This window comes from Elephantulus edwardii, unplaced genomic scaffold, assembly GCF_000299155.1.
Source record: "Elephantulus edwardii isolate Elephantulus edwardi_28Jun2011 unplaced genomic scaffold, EleEdw1.0 scaffold00003, whole genome shotgun sequence".
NCBI classification, from domain to species: domain Eukaryota; kingdom Metazoa; phylum Chordata; class Mammalia; order Macroscelidea; family Macroscelididae; genus Elephantulus; species Elephantulus edwardii.
The window spans coordinates 30,207,430-30,226,003 of NW_006399753.1; the positions used below are offsets into that span (position 1 = coordinate 30,207,430).

At 39.5% G+C, this 18,574-nt stretch overlaps 1 protein-coding gene across 1 annotated transcript; it reads left to right on the forward strand.

Moving 5' to 3' along the window:
- The first annotated feature begins 12,476 nt into the window (after nucleotides 1-12,476).
- LOC102873946 (fidgetin-like) lies at nucleotides 12,477-16,700 on the forward strand. The gene has a single exon (XM_006879355.1). The coding sequence runs from the start codon at nucleotides 12,480-12,482 to the stop codon at nucleotides 14,724-14,726; it is 2,247 nt and encodes a 748-aa protein (XP_006879417.1). The 5' UTR covers nucleotides 12,477-12,479; the 3' UTR covers nucleotides 14,727-16,700.
- The last annotated feature ends 1,874 nt before the right edge of the window (nucleotides 16,701-18,574 follow it).

An 18,574-nucleotide genomic window follows, 5' to 3' on the forward strand; every position in this document is an offset into this window, starting at 1 on the left:
AGGAGGGACTGGTCCTTGGAGAGGGACATCATGTTTGGCAGAGTGGAGGGGAAGCGAAGGAGAGGAAGACCTTTGGTGAGATGGATCGATTCTATGACTGGAGCGGTGGGAATAAGTGCGTTTGTGATGGCTAGGTTGGCACAGGATAGAACAGCATTTAGAGCTCTTGTACATAGGGTCGCTATGAGTCACAAGCGACTCGATGGCGCATAACAACCACCACAACAACAACATACACAACTGTACTTTCAGCACTGAATGAACAAGAAAACGACCAGTTCTTTTCTTGCACTGATTAAATAATTAAATATATTTAGTAGTATTTGGAAATTTTTCTTCTAAAATGACTATATATTTTAACATTCCTAAAACAATTTGCTTGGTTGTTTTTGTTTGTTTTTTTTTTTTTTAAATTAAATTACTAGAGTCTAAAGTTGTGAATAATTTCATCTTTCTTGGAACAACAATTCACACCCTAGTGCCAGCGGTAAGGAAATCAGGAGACATATTGCGGTGGGCAAGTCTGCTATCAGGGATCTCTCCAAAATATTGTAGAACAGTATTAGTATGAAGACTAACGTGCATCTTTTTCCATCACTTGTTATTCATCTAAGAGCTAGACAATAAATAAGGATGATAAAATAGGAATGGATATGTTTGAGTTGTGGTATTGGAGAAGACAACTGAATATCTAAGGACTGCCAACATAATGAACAAATATGTCATAGGAAAAGTGCAGCCAGAATGTTCCTTGAAGGCAAAGATGGCAAAGCTTTGTCTCTCACACCTTGGGTGTGTTGCTAGTAGAAGCTGTTCCTTGGACAGGATATCATCTTTGGAAAGAGAAGATGACTCTTAGTGAGATGGATAGACACAGTAACTGTATCAAGCGGTCCATGTGTGTCAGAATTTATGAGCATGGCACAGAATAATGCAAAGTTCAGGTCTGTCATTCTTAGGGTTGCTTTGAGTTGAACTTGACTTGATAACACCTAACAACAACAACACCAAAACATCAGAGCAGAGTGGAATCATGAATTCAAATGTCTGTGTGATTTAATTATTGTTGTTTTAAGCCATTGTCTTTTCAAAGTAACAGAAGCATGTGATGTTGTAGTAGGGACTGGAGGCACTGTGACAAAGCACAAAAGGTGTTTTATGTGCAGATAAGACAGTCCTCTGCAAAGTCCACCAGCTGTTGCTAGGCAAGAATGAAGAACTATTTCTAGGCTAGTGCTACTGTAGGAACTTTAGTCTATCGAATAAAATGGGAAATATTGGGTGTTTGGGGGTTTGTATAAATATATGTATATGTGTGTGTTTGTACGTTGTTGTTGTTGTTATATACTGTCAAGTCACCTGTGACTTATAGCACAGTGGCTCAGAATCCCGCCCTATCCTGAGCCAGTCTCACCATTGTGACACACCCACTATTGTAGCCCCAGTCATTAAGTCAATCCATCTCATCCAGGGTCTCCCTCTCCACCCTTCTAAGCACGATGTTCTTCTCCAAGGACTGGTCCCTCCTGAAAACATGCCCAGATAATGTGAGCTGGAGCTTCCAAAGCCTTGCCTCCAGTGAGCAACTTGATTTCACCTCCTCCAGAGCAGACATGTTGGTTCTCTTAGCAGTCCACAGTACGTTCAGTACCCTTCTCCTACACCATACTCAAAGACATCATTAATTTTTCTATCATCCTCGGTCATTAGCTACAGCCATGGCCTGTAATCTCCAGACCAACATTGTTGCTCTTTAGCACTCTGCAGAGGTTCATGACTGCTAATGCCAAGAGTGTTGGTTGTGGAACCAAGTAAGTTGAAATTGTTAACAGTCTCAATCTCTTCTCCACTATCCTGGTGCTGTCAGTTGGCCCACTGACAAGAATCATTGTTTTCTTGATATTGATCTTCAATCCATATTGGAAACTGTAGTCCTTTACCCTCTGCAACAAGTGCCTCATGTTCTTCTCCATTTCATCAGGCAAGGTTTTGTCATCTGCATAGTGGATGCAGGTTGTTGATGAGTCTTCCCCCAATCCTGATGCCACATTCTGCTTCATAAAGTCCAGCCTCCCATATGATCTGTTCACTCAGAGATTGAAAAGATATGGAGACAGGATGCATCCCTGATCATTTCTTTCCTGATTTTGAATCATGCAATGTTTTCCTGCCCTGTTCTTAAGACTACTTCCTGGTCCATGTATAGATTTTTCATGAGCACAATTATCTCTTCTGGGATTCCCGTTCTTCTCAAGGTTAGTCACAATTTGTTGTGTTCCACAAAATAAAATGCCTTTTCATAGTTAAAAATTCAGATGAGTATTCCTCTGGTATGCTCTTCTTTCAGTCAACATTGGCTGACATTGGCCATGATGTCCCTAGTGCCACAGCCTCTTCTAAACCCATTTTGCACTTCTGGTATTTCTCTGTCAATGTACTGTTCCTGTTTTGTTTTGTTTGTAATCTTCAACAAGATTTTTCTTTCATGTGATGTTAGTGATATTGTTTGATAATTCCCACATTCTGGCAGATCACTTTTTTTTGGACTGGGAGTAAATCTGGATCTCTTCCAGTCAGTTGGCCAGTTAGCTATTCTCCATATTTCTTGACACAACCTGGTAAGCACATCCAGGGCTGCATCTGTTTGGTGAAATATGTCAATTGGTATGCCATTAATACCTGGGGCCTTGTTTTTTGTCTGTTCCTTCAGAGCAGCTTGAATTTTCTCTTTCATCTCCATTGCCTCTTGGTTGTAAGTTGTTTCATTAAATTCTTCTTTGTCAGCCAATTCTGTTTGTTACAGTGACTCAGTGTACTCCTTCCAGTTTTGTGGGGTTTTTTTGTTGTTGTTGTTTTTTTTAATATCCTGGATAATTAAAAACTCTGCCCATAGCATCCTTAATTATTGAAATTCAAGGTTTGAATTTGTTCTTCAATCCTCAACTTAAGAAATGCTGAGTGAATTCATTGCTTTTGATTTTCTGACTCTCTTTGCTCATATAATTTTAATACTTTGCTTTGTCTTCCTGTATGTGTGTGTGTGTGTGTGTGTGTGTGTGTTTATATATATAAAATTGGTTGCTCTCAAAACTTGCTACAAAATCAGAACATTTTTACAGGCTGTATGCTGACTTTAGGTTGTTTGGTTGCAAGTTCTCCATATTAGAGAATGAAGTATTTGAGCTGTATTTGCTAAGGATATTTTAGCCAGAAATGCCTTCATGTTTATAAAAAAAAGGAGTGCCTTATGCAAATAAGGTAGAATGGAGGGGAGGGAGAAATTTGCGGCAAAATGTATTATAATTTGAAGTCTGGAGGTGTGAAAGTGTGGTTTAATGGGAAAAAAAAACCTGTGACAGTATTTGTTATATAATTAGAATATCTAATTTTGAGACTGCAGGTTTTGAAACCATTTTTAACTAGTTTGAAACCTCTAAGTATTATGTTTTTTAGTTTTTGGTCTGTTAAATGTTGAGTCACAAATACCATTTAAAATAAATGAAACACTGTGAAAACATTTTGAAGTTTTTGACACCTTTTTGATTAAAAAGATCATGCACTGTTTTACTTTGTGTGAAACAATTTCTCTATCCATTTTTATAACCAACATACCCACTGGAAAAATTTCTTTTCAGCAGCTGTCCTGAGATTGAAAGAAAACTGATAAATTCTGAGGGATTTCACTTCCCTCCCCCCCACAATCTGCCTGTCCAGTTTTACTTTGTATTGTTTCAATTATAGTTCTTTGTAGTTTTCTAAAACCGAAGAATTATCTACAAACCATGAGTGTAATTATTTAAAGATAGAAAGTGATTTCACAAGCACTACAATATTTTTTAGGTAATCCTTAACAAAACAGGAAGGTAGAGGATACAATATAATGTACATGTTATTTCTGGGAAATGTAAGTATGATTTTTTTAATTAGTTTAACCTAAGATAAGAATAATATTTAACATAATAAAGCATGAGTAATGCCAGTGGTCTGATTCTCCAACTAAGGATTTTCAGTCTCCAAACAAAAGACTAGAACCTTTTTTTCTTTTTCCTTCAGTTTGTTGGGTTTTTGTGGGTAATGGTTTTTCCTCCTCCCCTTATCCCAGTAATCTAGCATTGCCTCTAAATGAAATAATTTACGTGAAATACTAGATAATAATAGGGTTCCACTCCATAGGACACCAGAGAACAAGCAGTAGACTGACAGTGAGGCAGTGTCTGGGGTTGACTAAGTAATTTGGGGTTGTTGCTGTTGTTGTTGTTGTTGTTGTTGTGTGCTATTACATCAGAACTGACCCTCCAGTGGGTTTTCAGAGGCAGTAAATCATATGGAAAGATATTGCCGATACTTCTCCTGAGGAGCAAACTGATGGGTTTGAACCAGTGCCTTTGGGATTACAGTGCAGCTTCTTACTATTAGGGGTCGGCCACCTGAGCGCCCAAGTCATTTTAGATATTTCCTTCTGTCTGAAATCAAAGAATCTTATTTTAGAGAACTTGTTGTTAGGGAACTCTCGTAGTGTAATTCAGAGAGAATTGTGCCGTTAACCTAAAGGCAACACCTCTCTGGCATTTCACATCCACCAGCAGCTCCATGAGAGAAAGACAGCCCTTCTCCTTCCGTGAGAATGATACCTCCCTGGGGGTCAGCCGTAAGTCAGTTCTGACTCGATGGTAGTGACTTTGACTTTTGGCACTTCTTGTTCGGTGCCATTGATTCTACTGTGACTCTTTAACCCTATGAACAACAGACCAACACTTTATCCTTTCAGTTTTTAAAATGAAAGTAAACTGAAAAGGTTTTGCCACCTACAAAACAAAAAGTTTCCGTTTAACTTCTTAGCAGTTACATACAAGATTTGCATGTATTGGCCCAGTGCAGTTGAGTCAGTTCCATCTCATGGCAGCCGTCTTTTGAGTTTTCAAGGCTGTAAATATTTCTAAGAGGAGATCGCACTATCTTTATCCCATAGAATGGCTGCTGGATTGAAATAACTGACTTTTCAATTTTAGCAGCCCAACACTTAGGGGTCACTCAATTTGTTGGCTACATATTCTTAATAGCCCATATTAGTGCCCTTAAGAAGAAATATTGTGAGACTTAGTTTCACTTACTTTGGTCAGGTTCACAGGAGAGTGCAATCCCAGAAAGGTATATCACGTTTAGAAAAGGTCTGCAAAAAAGCAGTAAGATGTTCAGTGGGCCACACTGACTCAGTGACTGAAGCAGTGGGCTTTGAGCACAGCAGAGATAGTGAGGATTGAGCAGGGTTTTGCTCTGTTGTCCATAGGGTCTCAGTGAAGTGGAGCCAACTCAACAAAGCCTAGCAACGTATCCTGTGCAAAGGAGCTCTGATAGCAGGACGGTTAAATCATTTGCTTGCTAACCAGAAGGTTGGCTTCAGTTTCACCAACTGTTCTAGATGTGGCCATTTGCTTCCGTTTACAGATTTTTTCTGTGCATGGAGCCCTGGTGGTGCAGTGGTTAAAACCCTCAGTGCCTATCGAAAGGATTGGCAGTTGGAACCCAAGCTGTACCACAGGACAAAGAGGCACAGTCAGCTTCAAGATTTCAGCCTCGGAAGCCCATTGTGCAGTTCTGCTGTGCCCTATAGTGAGTGCTATTGTGAGTCCGGATCAACTTGACAGCAACATCGTAATGAGTGTAGAAAAGCCTCCTCATTTTAGTGCTCTGAATACAACCTAATTAAAAAGATGGAAGAGAATGTGTTTCCTTCTCCCTGATTTCACTTGCAGTCACTCGTAGATCTGAGGTCATATTGTAAGCCTACAGTGATGAAGTAAGATGAAGAAGATTCTATATCAAATGATTCAGAGTAGTGAATAACAGTTATTGTTAATGGTCGTATGTTAGGGAGCTCTGTTGGCTTAGTGGTAAGAAATTGCATTGCCAACCCAAAGGCACATGGTTCAAATCCATCAGCTGCTTCACAGGAGAAAGACAGACAGTTTTCTCTCATTCGCTTTATTGCCTCTGAAAACCCGTGAGTGGGGTCACCTATGGGTTGGTTCCGACTCGATGGCACACAACAACATTGTTGTGTTGGCCTCTTGGTTTTTAACGGTGTACAGACAGGAAGAGAATGCTGCCTAGTCTGGTCACACGTTTCATTGGTTCATTGTTCCCCTTAATGAATAATGATGAGATTTACATAGGACTAGTTTCTGGTAGCAGAATGTGGTAATGAATTGTGCTGTCAGCCAGAAGGCATGCAGTTCAGATTTGCCAACTGATCCACAGGAGAAAAGAGAGCAGTCTCCTGTGGGATTTACTACCTCTGAACAACCCCTGAAGTGTCAGCTATGAGTCAACCTAGATTCGATGGCACATAACAACCTTCTCTCTCAGAAGACACTTAAACAAAACCCAGTATTTTTAGCCAATGAATTTCCTAAACTCTAGTGACCTCTCCATAGTACTGAAGAGCAGCAACGTCAGTCTGGAGACTAAAGTGCGCCTGATACAGGCCGTGGTCTTTGCAATCACTTGCTATGCATCAGAGAGCTGAACAATGACTAGGGATGATAGAAGGAGAATGGATGCCTTTGAGCTGTGGTGCTAGAGAAGAGTATGGAATATATCATGGTCTGCTAAGAGAACAAACAAGTTCGTCCTGGAGAGAGTGAAGCCAGGCTACTGCTTGGAGGCAAGGATTCTGAAGTTTCATCTGACAGACTTTAGAAATGTTGCAAGGCGGCAGGATCAGTCATTGGAGAGGGACATCATGCTTGGGAGGGTGGAGGAACAGTGCAGGAGAGAAAAAGCCTTGATGAGTTGGATTGATTGGGGTAATGGGGATGGGCGTGTTGGAGACAATAAGATTGGCATGGGATAGAGCAAGGTTTAGGGCTATTGTACATAGGTTCCCTATGAGTCGCAGGCGACTTGAGGGCACATAACAACAAAAACAACTTAAGTTTGAATGCTCTATGAGTTAGTTTTGCCATTTCCAAATAAGACAATGATGTGTCAGTTTGACAGTTAGGCTGAAGGAGATATAAACTATTGTAACTGTTGCTGTTAAGTGCTAGTAAATCAACTATGACTAATAGCAACTCTGTGAACCACAGATCTAAACCTTGTCCTATACCTATACCGTGTCGTCCTCACTATCTCTGATGTACTCAAGCCCACTGTTGCAGTCACTATCAGTTTATCTTGTTGGAGATTTTCCTTTCTCTGACCCTCTACCTTTTGCAGCATGATGTCCTTTTGTAAGGACTGACCCCTCCTAATAATAATATGCCCCAAGTGTTTGAGATGAAGTTTCACTATCCTTGCCTCTAAAGAGCACCCAGATTGCACTTCTAACTACACTGCATATTTACCCTAGTAGTGATATTTTCCCCTAGAGAGATCTTTGCTAAATACTGTATTCATTCTTTTTAAGAGACTTAAAAATAATGAAGGTTAGCAGATTTCGTAACGAAATTAAATGTTATAGGTGCAGTAATGGTGTGGCCATAACCGGGCTGTAGAAGCATTAATGCAGCTGTCCCAGAGCAAAGGAGCTGTTATGCCTGCAGGTGTTTGCCTCAGGTCCCTGCCCTGAGGAAGTCTGAGAAAACCTACAAATGAAGGCCATATCCCTAGCAGCTAGAATTACCCTATAGGAACCTTGTAGAAAGCTACTTTTTTAGGCTTGGTGAACTGTTGAACAGCATGTGTGTGTTAGGGTGGAGGAAGGGTAGTGAGTGCCTTTGATTGCTATTTCCAGTACTGTGTACCAACAGTTGATTCTAGAAGACCTAGCCTTTAATTTCCAGTGTCCTCACATTCTGAAATTGTTTTCATACACTTCCTTTTCATCTGTAATAGCTTATCCTTTTGAAGTTGTGGCAGAACTTTAGAAGTTGCCACAATGGTTTTAGTTCCAAAACAACCTAGCACATGCAACAGAAGCAGTCAAGTGAAGAATGAAATAGAGGCATTAAAATGATAAGACAGTAATTATTTAGGAATTAAATCTAAGGCATGCAATGAACAGTCAGTAATGAGCAGAATGAAAAGTACTTCTCAACTATCTTATTTTATGGAAAATACATGGTTGTATGTGTCTATAAGTAGTGTATAGATGACCAGTCTCCTCCCGTACAATTAACTGCTTCTGAAAACCCACCAGAGGCTCAGCAGCCATGGGTCAATACTACAACATAAATACGTGTGTGTGTGTGTGTGTGTGTGTGTGTGTGTGTGTGTGTGTGTGTGTGTTATTATATAACAATAAGAGCAAAATTCTCAGGCTTTTCCTCATGGTAAATTCTTTTAAAAGCAATTTTTTTAAAGCAAACACAATGCATTGTGAAATTTGCAAGCTGTATTTTAAGAATATCTTAATCCCTTTCCAAATCAATAATTGATATGTGGAACTTAACTATTCTTCAGTTATTGTTAAGAACTATTTTCTTACTTTCTTCTGTTTACTGAATTTTTTTTATTATACCTATTGAAGCTATTTCCAAACAATAGTGGGAATTATTGTTCCAGAGTCCTGTTTCTAATAACATGAAAATAATGTTGTCTCAGAGTTTTTTCTCTTCATGTTCCACAGAGAAGCCATATAAAAGCTGTTTTTAAAACCTGTTTTATTATTTGGGTGCCAAGCGAAGTGACATGTGTGTGCCTCTCCTCACTCATAGAAAACAACAATATAATCAAATGGAGCATGATTTTTTTTATTATTATTATTCAAAGAGCATTTGGCTCTGCATTTTCCTTTAATTTCACATCGGAAACATGACTACTAATAAACAGAATAACAACAACAATATCCAAGTTTGGCGCTATTTCAAATTAGTGTCAGAATTCAAGGAACTAATGAAAAGGCTCTTTGTGCTCCCAAGGCTGGGACGGTCTCCTGAATCCGATCTTCTTTGGCACATGCTAATAGGAAGGACTAGCTTACGGTTAACTATTAACTTGTGCTTTCAAGTAACATTAATGACTTCAAAACAACGGAATAAATACTCATGTTTGAGAGGATGTGAACAGTCCCATACCCTGAAGGTTATTTAATCAAAGCTCAGTCTTGCCTTTTGCAGCCTCACTAAGGTTATTGTTATTTAGTATGCATCGATAAATAAACTTTCAATTATCTTGGTGAGCACATCCAAAAATAGCATGAGAATAAAAAGGCAATGGTGTGTCCAGTAATTGTTCCAAATAAACAATTTTGATGGATAGGATCTTTGCTTAATTTCAGATGAAATCGAAAAATCTTATGAAATTTAATTAGTTTTGTTAAACTATGCAGAAACACTCAGTGAAGATGGCCAACCTGTTGTATTTCAACTATACACACCCCTTTTATAGTCAATGAATTTTATTAAATTCATTTTGCATAAATTATTAACTTACAAGGATAAAAATGTAAGCCAATAACTGAGAAGAGTTGCCTTTTCCAAATTATTCTCAATTGAAATGCTTTTTTTTTTTCTCTTAAAGGGGAAACATTTTCAAATCATGTTTGGTTTGTATATTTATTAACTAATACCAGGAATGACTTAGCTAACTGAAAACCATGCCCTTTAAGTTACATGTGTGGTGTAATATGTAAGGTGGGATGTGATGTGGTGGGGGTGTGTGATTGTGTGTGTGTGTGTGTGTGTGTGTGTGTGTGTGTGTGTGATTGGGGAGGAGAGAGATAGGTAGTAAATTCCATTGCCTGTGTATACTAAATTATTTTCTGTGATTTTGTTTCAAGACATTTATTAATGTTTCTCCTATAAGCCTAATTAATTTGATATTCCTAACTTATGTGTTTTCTTATTTTCCCAACTCTATATTTTTATAATCTTTTAAAGACAAAAAATCTTAATGGAAATTCCCTAGAAATGTTTACAGGACTAATGAAATTGCTTGTCTTAGACAGTTTTATGTTACAGTCACATTAATATTCTTTCCTTTTATAAGGCCTGAAGTAAATCCCATGACACTAGAAGAATTTAGATACTGATTACTTGCGATTGGTTCCTGGTGATTTGCTTTTAATATTTTCCAGTTGAATTTAATGAAAGTATGATTCCTGAAATGCTGCTTCATTAAAATTGCATCTTTTCCCCTTTAAGTGTGGTTTCGGTCATTTCACCCATTTTGTGGTGTATTTTCTTCCCCCTTAAAAAGTAATGACTGAGAAAGTGAAACAATTAAGAATATCACTTTAGTTCTTCCTCGAAATCACTCCAGAGTTTCTCTGAGTGAGAAGATACAGGCTCATTCAGACTCTATAATGTTTTGCTCAATTTGATGAGATTATTTTTAAAATAGATTTTTTAGAAGATAAAAACATGAAAATTTTTAGGGATACACTACAGGGGAATTTTCCAATCTGTTGTATATATAGAAGAAGTCAGGTCTTTAGAATTTTTACTTAAAAATAATATATATAGACAAACATCTCTATTAACTTATACTGTGCAGTGTTCAGACCTAATTTAACTGAAATGGTGATTTGCAAATGAATATCTACATGAATCCTTTTAAAAATCCAAATGCAAATGAGTACAACTGCAATAAAATATATTTGCAAATGAATCCTGTTGCTTTATTCATTTATTGTGTAATTACTGCAATCCTTCCCACCTTGTTTTCAGTATTTCTTAATCATTAAGTCGGAAGCATGACAGCAGTGCCAGCCCTGGCATGATTCTCTTTGACTAAAACCTTGTAAATTAACACAATTAGCACAGCATCATCCTGCTAATTAACTTCCAGTGTCTGGTGCAGTGGTTTTGCAAACAAGGAAGAGGGAGTCAGAAGGGAATCAACATGCCATTCTGTTACCAAACTGTATGCTCTGTGCTGTTTAACTCGGTGAGTCTAATCTGGCCATGTCAGAAGCCAGAGCCAGGCAATGAAGAGCTAAAGGAGTTGGGCGAGAACAAAAGGGTGTAGGAGCTGTCAAAATAGACTGGCAATTCAGAAGGGAGCTGATGCCACAGATGCTTCATTTAGACCAGGCCTCTTCCTTATCAAGGAATCTGTGCCAGAGGGCATGAGACAGTTTGCAAAATTCACTTTGGGTAATACAAAAGAGATTAAGGAAGTCTGCTTAATATAGCCGTATGATAAAAGGCAGTGTTGGAACCAAGCAAAGATTAGCAAAGATGAACCTGCGCTGGGAGATAGATCCGGGTCCTAGTACTCTTCTGTAACTAACTCTGAATGAGATCTCAGGAGCAAGTTCTAAATCTCTCTGGACCTCAGTTTCTTAATCTATGAAATAAAATAATCCCTAAGGTATTTTATTGAAACTTTAATATTCAAGTGATTCCGATTTTAATTGCCTAGTTATTTTCTTTAAGTGAGAAGATATTTTTGTCTTATGCTTTGCTACAGTTACTTTGCTTTGTTTTTAGTGATCTTGTAGCCGATAGAATTAACCATACAATTTTATCAGCTAGAATATTCTCAGGGTATATGTTATACATTGCTTCCTATAAAAATTGAATCAGTTAGAAATCAGATTCTCTCTCTGTTCTTATCCTTAAATATATATACATACACACACACACACACACACACACACACACACACACACACATATAAAATGCATTACACAAAGATTATCTCTCCCTCTTAGTACTTCAGCTGTTTGTACCTGGCCGGGATGGGGGGATTTTAAGAGAAGGAAGGAGAATTCAAGAAGACCGACAGACAAGTGATGCTTGTTTTTTTTCCCAGAGATTCAACAACAGAACTGAGAGGCAGAAAGGAGCCAGTTGTAATTCATACCGAGTTGTAGGCTTTGTGTGATGAAAGCGATGGAGCGCTGCCTGGGAGATTGCTTTGCTGCACTCCACGAAGCAGATTTGAAACTGTCGTGGACCACTTTAGATGAGAGTTGGATTATGGAATGACCTGCTATGTCTGTGTCATATTGTTCTGCGCAGGGAGCATTATACTGTGCTAACTAGGTGTTCAGTACCAAATAAGAGAGGTATCCTAGATGCGATCTGTCAGCTGTGTCTCATTTTTATATTGGTTAAAATTTAAAATAGAAACTATGATGTGAAGAGACAGAAAAGCTGAATCTGGTACATGTCAATGCTGGCACATGCTAAGTATTTAAAATGTATGCATATTTTATCATGAGAGCCAGTGCTTGAACTCAAATATGATGTGAATATGTGTCTATGTGTGTGTAGCAGGTAATTTCATGAGTTCCTTTTAATAAAAGCAGATTTGTTCTTTTCTTTTTTTAAAGGGGAAAGGTTAGTTCTTCTATAGTTTTCCTTGAAATTCTGTTTACTTTTTATGCAGAGTTGAAATTTCATCCATTTTAAAGGGTACATATTATAGCGATTGCAACAAGTATTAAAAGCTATGATAAGCCTTTATAATGTGGATATCTTTATTGGAAAAGAGTATGTAATAGAAGTTGGTGGGTGTGGGCTCTAATATTTCTAATGACTGTCTAAGTAAACGAACTGTTTTCCCCCCTGAAATCCGTAGGCTTGAAGATGCAGTGGACGCCGGAGCATGCCCAGTGGCCAGAACAGCACTTTGACATCACTTCAACCACTCGGTCTCCTGCCCACAAAGTTGAAGCCTACAGAGGTCACTTGCAGCGCACCTACCAGTACGCCTGGGCGAATGATGACATATCTGCTCTGACTGCATCCAATTTACTGAAAAAGTATGCAGAGAAGTATTCTGGCATTTTGGAAGGCCCAGTGGATCGGCCTGTACTCAGCAACTACTCGGATGCACCATCAGGACTAGTGAATGGTCGAAAAAATGAAAGTGAACCCTGGCAGCCTTCCTTGAATTCAGATGCTGTGTATCCTATGAACTGTGTTCCAGACGTCATCACTGCCAGCAAAGCTGGAGTCAGTTCAGCGCTCCCGCCAGCAGATGTCTCTGCAAGTCTAGGGAGCTCCCCTGGGGTGGCCAGCAACCTGACAGAACCTAGTTACTCGAGTAGTACCTGTGGAAGCCACACTGTTCCTAGTCTCCACGCAGGGCTCCCGTCTCAGGAATATGCCCCAGGATACAATGGCTCCTATTTGCATTCTACTTACAGTAGCCAGCCAGCACCTGCACTTCCTTCACCTCATCCGTCTCCTTTGCATAGCTCTGGGCTCCTTCAGCCGCCACCACCACCTCCTCCGCCTCCAGCCTTGGTCCCAGGCTACAATGGGACTTCTAACCTCTCCAGTTACAGCTATCCTTCTGCTAGCTATCCTCCTCAGACTGCTGTGGGGTCTGGGTACAGCCCTGGCGGGGCACCCCCTCCTCCTTCAGCATACCTGCCTTCAGGAATCCCTGCTCCTACCCCGCTGCCTCCCACCACTGTTCCTGGCTACACCTACCAGGGCCATGGTTTGACACCTATCGCACCATCGGCTCTGACAAACAGTTCCGCTAGTTCTCTCAAAAGGAAAGCCTTCTATATGGCAGGGCAAGGAGATATGGACTCCAGTTATGGAAATTACAGCTATGGCCAACAGAGATCTACACAGAGTCCTATGTACAGAATGCCCGACAACAGCATTTCAAACACAAACCGGGGGAATGGCTTTGACAGAAGTGCTGAAACATCATCCTTAGCATTTAAGCCAACGAAGCAGCTAATGTCCTCTGAACAGCAAAGGAAATTCAGCAGCCAGTCCAGTAGGGCTCTGACCCCCCCGTCCTACAGCACCGCTAAAAATTCGCTGGGCTCAAGATCCAGTGAATCGTTTGGGAAGTACACGTCGCCAGTAATGGGTGAGCACGGGGACGAGCACAGGCAACTCCTCTCCCACCCAATGCAAGGCCCCGGGCTCCGTGCAGCTACCTCATCCAATCACTCTGTGGACGAGCAACTGAAGAATACGGACACACACCTCATCGACCTGGTAACCAATGAGATTATCACCCAAGGACCTCCAGTGGACTGGAGCGACATTGCTGGTCTCGACCTGATAAAAGCCGTCATTAAAGAGGAGGTTTTGTGGCCAGTGTTGAGGTCAGACGCATTCAGTGGACTGACAGCCTTACCTCGAAGCATCCTCTTATTTGGACCTCGGGGGACAGGCAAAACATTATTGGGCAGATGCATAGCTAGTCAGTTGGGGGCCACCTTTTTCAAAATTGCTGGTTCTGGACTAGTCGCCAAGTGGTTAGGAGAAGCCGAGAAAATCATCCACGCCTCGTTTCTCGTAGCCAGGTGTCGCCAGCCCTCGGTGATTTTCGTCAGTGACATTGACATGCTTCTCTCCTCTCAAGTGAGTGAGGAGCACAGTCCAGTCAGTCGGATGAGAACCGAGTTTCTGATGCAACTGGACAGTGTACTCACTTCGGCTGAGGACCAAATCGTCGTCATTTGTGCCACCAGTAAACCAGAAGAAATAGACGAATCTCTTCGGAGGTACTTCATGAAACGACTTTTCATCCCACTTCCTGACAGCACAGCGAGGCACCAGATAATAGTACAGCTGCTCTCACAGCACAATTACTGTCTCAATGACAAGGAGTTTGCACTGCTCGTCCAGCGCACAGAAGGCTTTTCTGGACTAGACGTGGCTCATTTGTGTCAGGAAGCAGCGGTGGGCCCCCTCCACGCCATGCCAGCCACAGACCTTTCAGCCATTATGCCCAGCCAGCTGAGGCCAGTTACATATCAAGACTTTGAGAACGCTTTCTGCAAGATTCAGCCTAGCATATCTCAAAAAGAGCTCGATATGTATGTTGAATGGAACAAAATGTTTGGTTGCAGTCAGTGATAAGTTCTTTTAAAAAAAATGTAATGAATGTTGGCACACACACATAAAACCTGCTATATAGGGTCTAGAGCCCCTTTCCAGTAGTGTTTAAATTGCAATGGGTACTGGGGAAGACAACAATTAAGTTGCATCTTTCGCGTCAGGGTAGTGTTTGGAGGAAAAGTGCATCAAATGAGAGCTGATTTTAAAAGCCCCAGATGACAAAAAAAAAGAAAGCATATGTTGATGCTCAGTAAGTTCAAGCTAGACAACGCTCGCCAAGGAGCAAGGTGCAAGTGTGTTGATTTCAGAAGGACATGAACCTCGTGTGTTGATTCCATTCTGCTGTTCTCGAGATTTAGTTGCTGTCAAGTGCCTGGAGTGGTGCTTTATTTTTTGTTTGCCTCACAATTACATTGGTGGCATGTGCTAATATAAAGAGCTTTAACTTCAAACATTATTGGACAAAAGAGATGAACAGTTTGTGTTACGACAGAAAAACCAGATTTTTGCCATTTTAAGAGCAACAGTATTCCTCAATCCTGTCTGTTCTGTGGTATTAAGCTGAGAACAGGTAAAACAGGGTAACGGTAATCTGGACCTTAATTTCTGCAGTTCATTTCTTTTAATGTTCTTGTCTGCAAAAACTCAGGAAAGCGATTGTGATTTGTACAGTACCTCAAAGGAATGTGTTGAAAGCACTATGTACTGCTGAGAGTAATAGGATAGGTGTCATTGTTACTTTATATTGAAATGTATGTTTACCTCAACAATTGGAAAATAGCAAGGAAAATTACCCTGAATGTATCCAGAAAAATACTGACATGTGATACAACTGAATATTTGCAATCTAAAGTAAAAATGGAAGGATTTTTTATAAAAGAAAAAGGTTCTTTACTAATTATGGGGAATTAACCAGAGCAGAATAATTCTTTATGTCAATAACTGCAACAGATCTGACTACACTGCTCCTTGATAATTAAGTGAAAATGTTCTTAAAAGGTACACTGGTTATAATGGAAAGCTACTTAACTCAGTTTGTGTTAGTGTGTAGAACAGTCAGCCTGTTTAGGACCCTGGAAGTCACAGTACCTGAAAACTCCCCAACTGTCTTTTACTGGAGTGTGGTGGTGGTGGTGGTGGTAGTTTGCAAGTTATCACTTAAAACTGCTGGGAATGGTGTCATTCTAGTCCACTAATCTAGTTCATAGGCTTGCCATACTGCTTATTAGAATGCAGAGTATCTCAACCAAACACACAAATAACGACAAAAACCATAGGCATCATTGTTACTTTCATATTGAAGTGTTTGAAGATATGTGTAGGTATGTATCTTCTCTCCATCTCCTTCCTTTCTTTTTTCACTCCTCTCTTGTCAGTGCAATTTTGCTTCTCATTTTGAAATCCCCTGGGCAGTAGTGCTCCCACATTCATTTCTACCTCAGTTTTGTTACATTTCTATTGGAGAGTCAAGTAGAAAATTAGAAGTGTGCACACACACACACAGACACACACACACACACACTCTCTCTCTCTAGCTTGCCAAACATGTTACTGTTTCTTCTATATCTTCCCATAAATACTGTTTTCAATATCATCAATCCCTATGCCTGATTCTGGCTCAGTCCACTCCCTCCCAATGACATATGTGGCATTTTGCTTAATTCCCCACTCCTCTTGCTCCCTATGAAGTTGTTCTTTGTATCCTTTAATGCTTTCTGTGTAACTTTTCATGGGTAGCTGACTGATGTTCAGCCTTGTCTCTGAACAGTCACAGTGTAGGCTGTAGCTTTCCAAAGCCGCTGCCCCTCCGTAAGCAGAACAGCCTCACATTTTGAATGTATTTTTTTTTTTTGGTTTCTCCCCTTTCTTCTTTTTTAAAATTTTTACATTTAAAGATGCAGTAAGAAAACTATTGCAAAGCACTGGCATTTTATGTATTCAATAAATGATGTATATTTTTTTAAAATGAAATAAATACAATGAGATGCCCCATGAAAGGTCTTTCTGTTACTGGGTTGTTTTTTGGGGTTGGGTGTGTTTTTTTTTTCCCTTCAAATTTTTTTTTATTGATGTCACTCTTATGTCAAAATTTCTGAAATGTGTAACCTAGAGGCAGCTAATGAAGGATTTCATAATATTTCTAAAATTTTTGGGATATTTGATCATCATCTCCCCACTTTTTTTAATATTGCTGAAAACCAAGCAAATGAACCATAATTTCATTTACTATGATGTTCTATTAATTTAGACTGTGCTTAGCTAGAGAACATTAAAAAGCAGTGCCTTTATTAAGGATACAAAAAATTTATTTACATATATCCTCTGCTTTTCACAAGTGTTATATTCTGGCTTTACCCTGCATATCCCTTATTGTAAAGAAAGTCTGATATCCCCATTAACTTGTAGGTTCATATTGATCTCACTGACAAGTTTACTTTTGCAGAGTGCTGACCTATTTTGTGTCTTTTAGACATTACATTTTGTTTCCGCCAACGTACTATGTTCACTTGAAAGCATCTGGCAAGTTTTGACAAACCCAGTCTTATTTAGACAACTTTGGAAAATCCAATATTGACCCACATTTTTGTGGCTAATAAGAGTTAATGCCAAATATATGCCTGCACTATTGCTTTTCACACTCATTTATAAAATGGAAGAGAAAGTTATACATACTGGCTTTTAGCTTTAAATGACTTAAAAATTACTTTGAAATATGAGTGGTCCCAAATCCATCTACTTAGGCAGAAGCCGAGGTCGTGTGTGAATATCATCTAGCTTCACGAATTCTAGGATTTGATCTCTTAGGAAACTGAGCATGTTGAAGAAATGAAGATCTGTTGGGGGAGATAGGGCTGACCTCTGAGCAGATAGAGCTGTCCTATGATTCTTTGATTCTGCATGGCAGCATTACGAGCTCCCCTATGGACCAGCTTAATAATGAGCTCTTTTCTGACCATCCCTTCTGGAGCTTGGGGTGAGGGTAGGATACAACATCCTCAGAAGTGAGTGTGTACAGTCATTGGTATAATCTGGCTTCCTACTCTTAGCCTCTTTCTGACTGCTAAAAATTTTGAGAAGGCAGCTAATGAACGTAAGGTAATGAGCCAGTCTAAATCCCATGCTGTCTGACCAAAGGATTGAGTCAGTCCACTTAACAACCCCTAATTCTCTTCTTCACAACTGCAATAACATTTTCAACAGGGACAAAAAGGAAGTGAAGGAACACTGCTTCAGTAGAAGGATCAATAGGAATTCAAGAGGGTAGTTCATAATGGCCCTATATGTGACATGAATGGAAATAATCTACACTTCTGGTATGCTTCTCTCCAAAATATTTAGAGCATTAGTGACAATATGGAAAACTTTGCTGACTGAGCTGATCAATGGAATGTGAAGGCAGTATACTTTAAGGCTATTTACTTTCACACAGAATGTTTATCTATTAGTCAGTTTGTATTCTACTCAAATGCAGATAGACGGGTATAATGTTTTCTTGTGCATTTGAAACCTATCAAGGAGAAAATAAACCATTCTACTAAAATACATAGGCTAAACACCATCTGGGTGAGTGATAGAAGCTATCCAGAGGCTATGCTGTGTAAAATAGCAAGGTCAATTTACATGGGTTGCATAGTACTTGGCTATGCAGTTTTCAAAAGAATACATTAAAAAAAATCCAAATTAATTCCTATAATAGGGCTTGGTAAATTTAAATATATTTGTGGGCTGGAAAATATGTTTCAGAAGGGTTTTGTTTTCTTTCACTTGGAAAATGTATCCAATTCCAAATTGACAGCTACTTCTATAATCCCATTCTCATGTATTTTAGCAATTTGGGTCTCATGATTATTGAATCTGTATTTTAC

Coding starts and splice junctions, on each gene's coding strand:
- LOC102873946 (XM_006879355.1), top strand. CDS start 12,480: ATGCAGTGGACGCCGGAGCATGCCCAGTGGCCAGAACAGCACTTTGAC.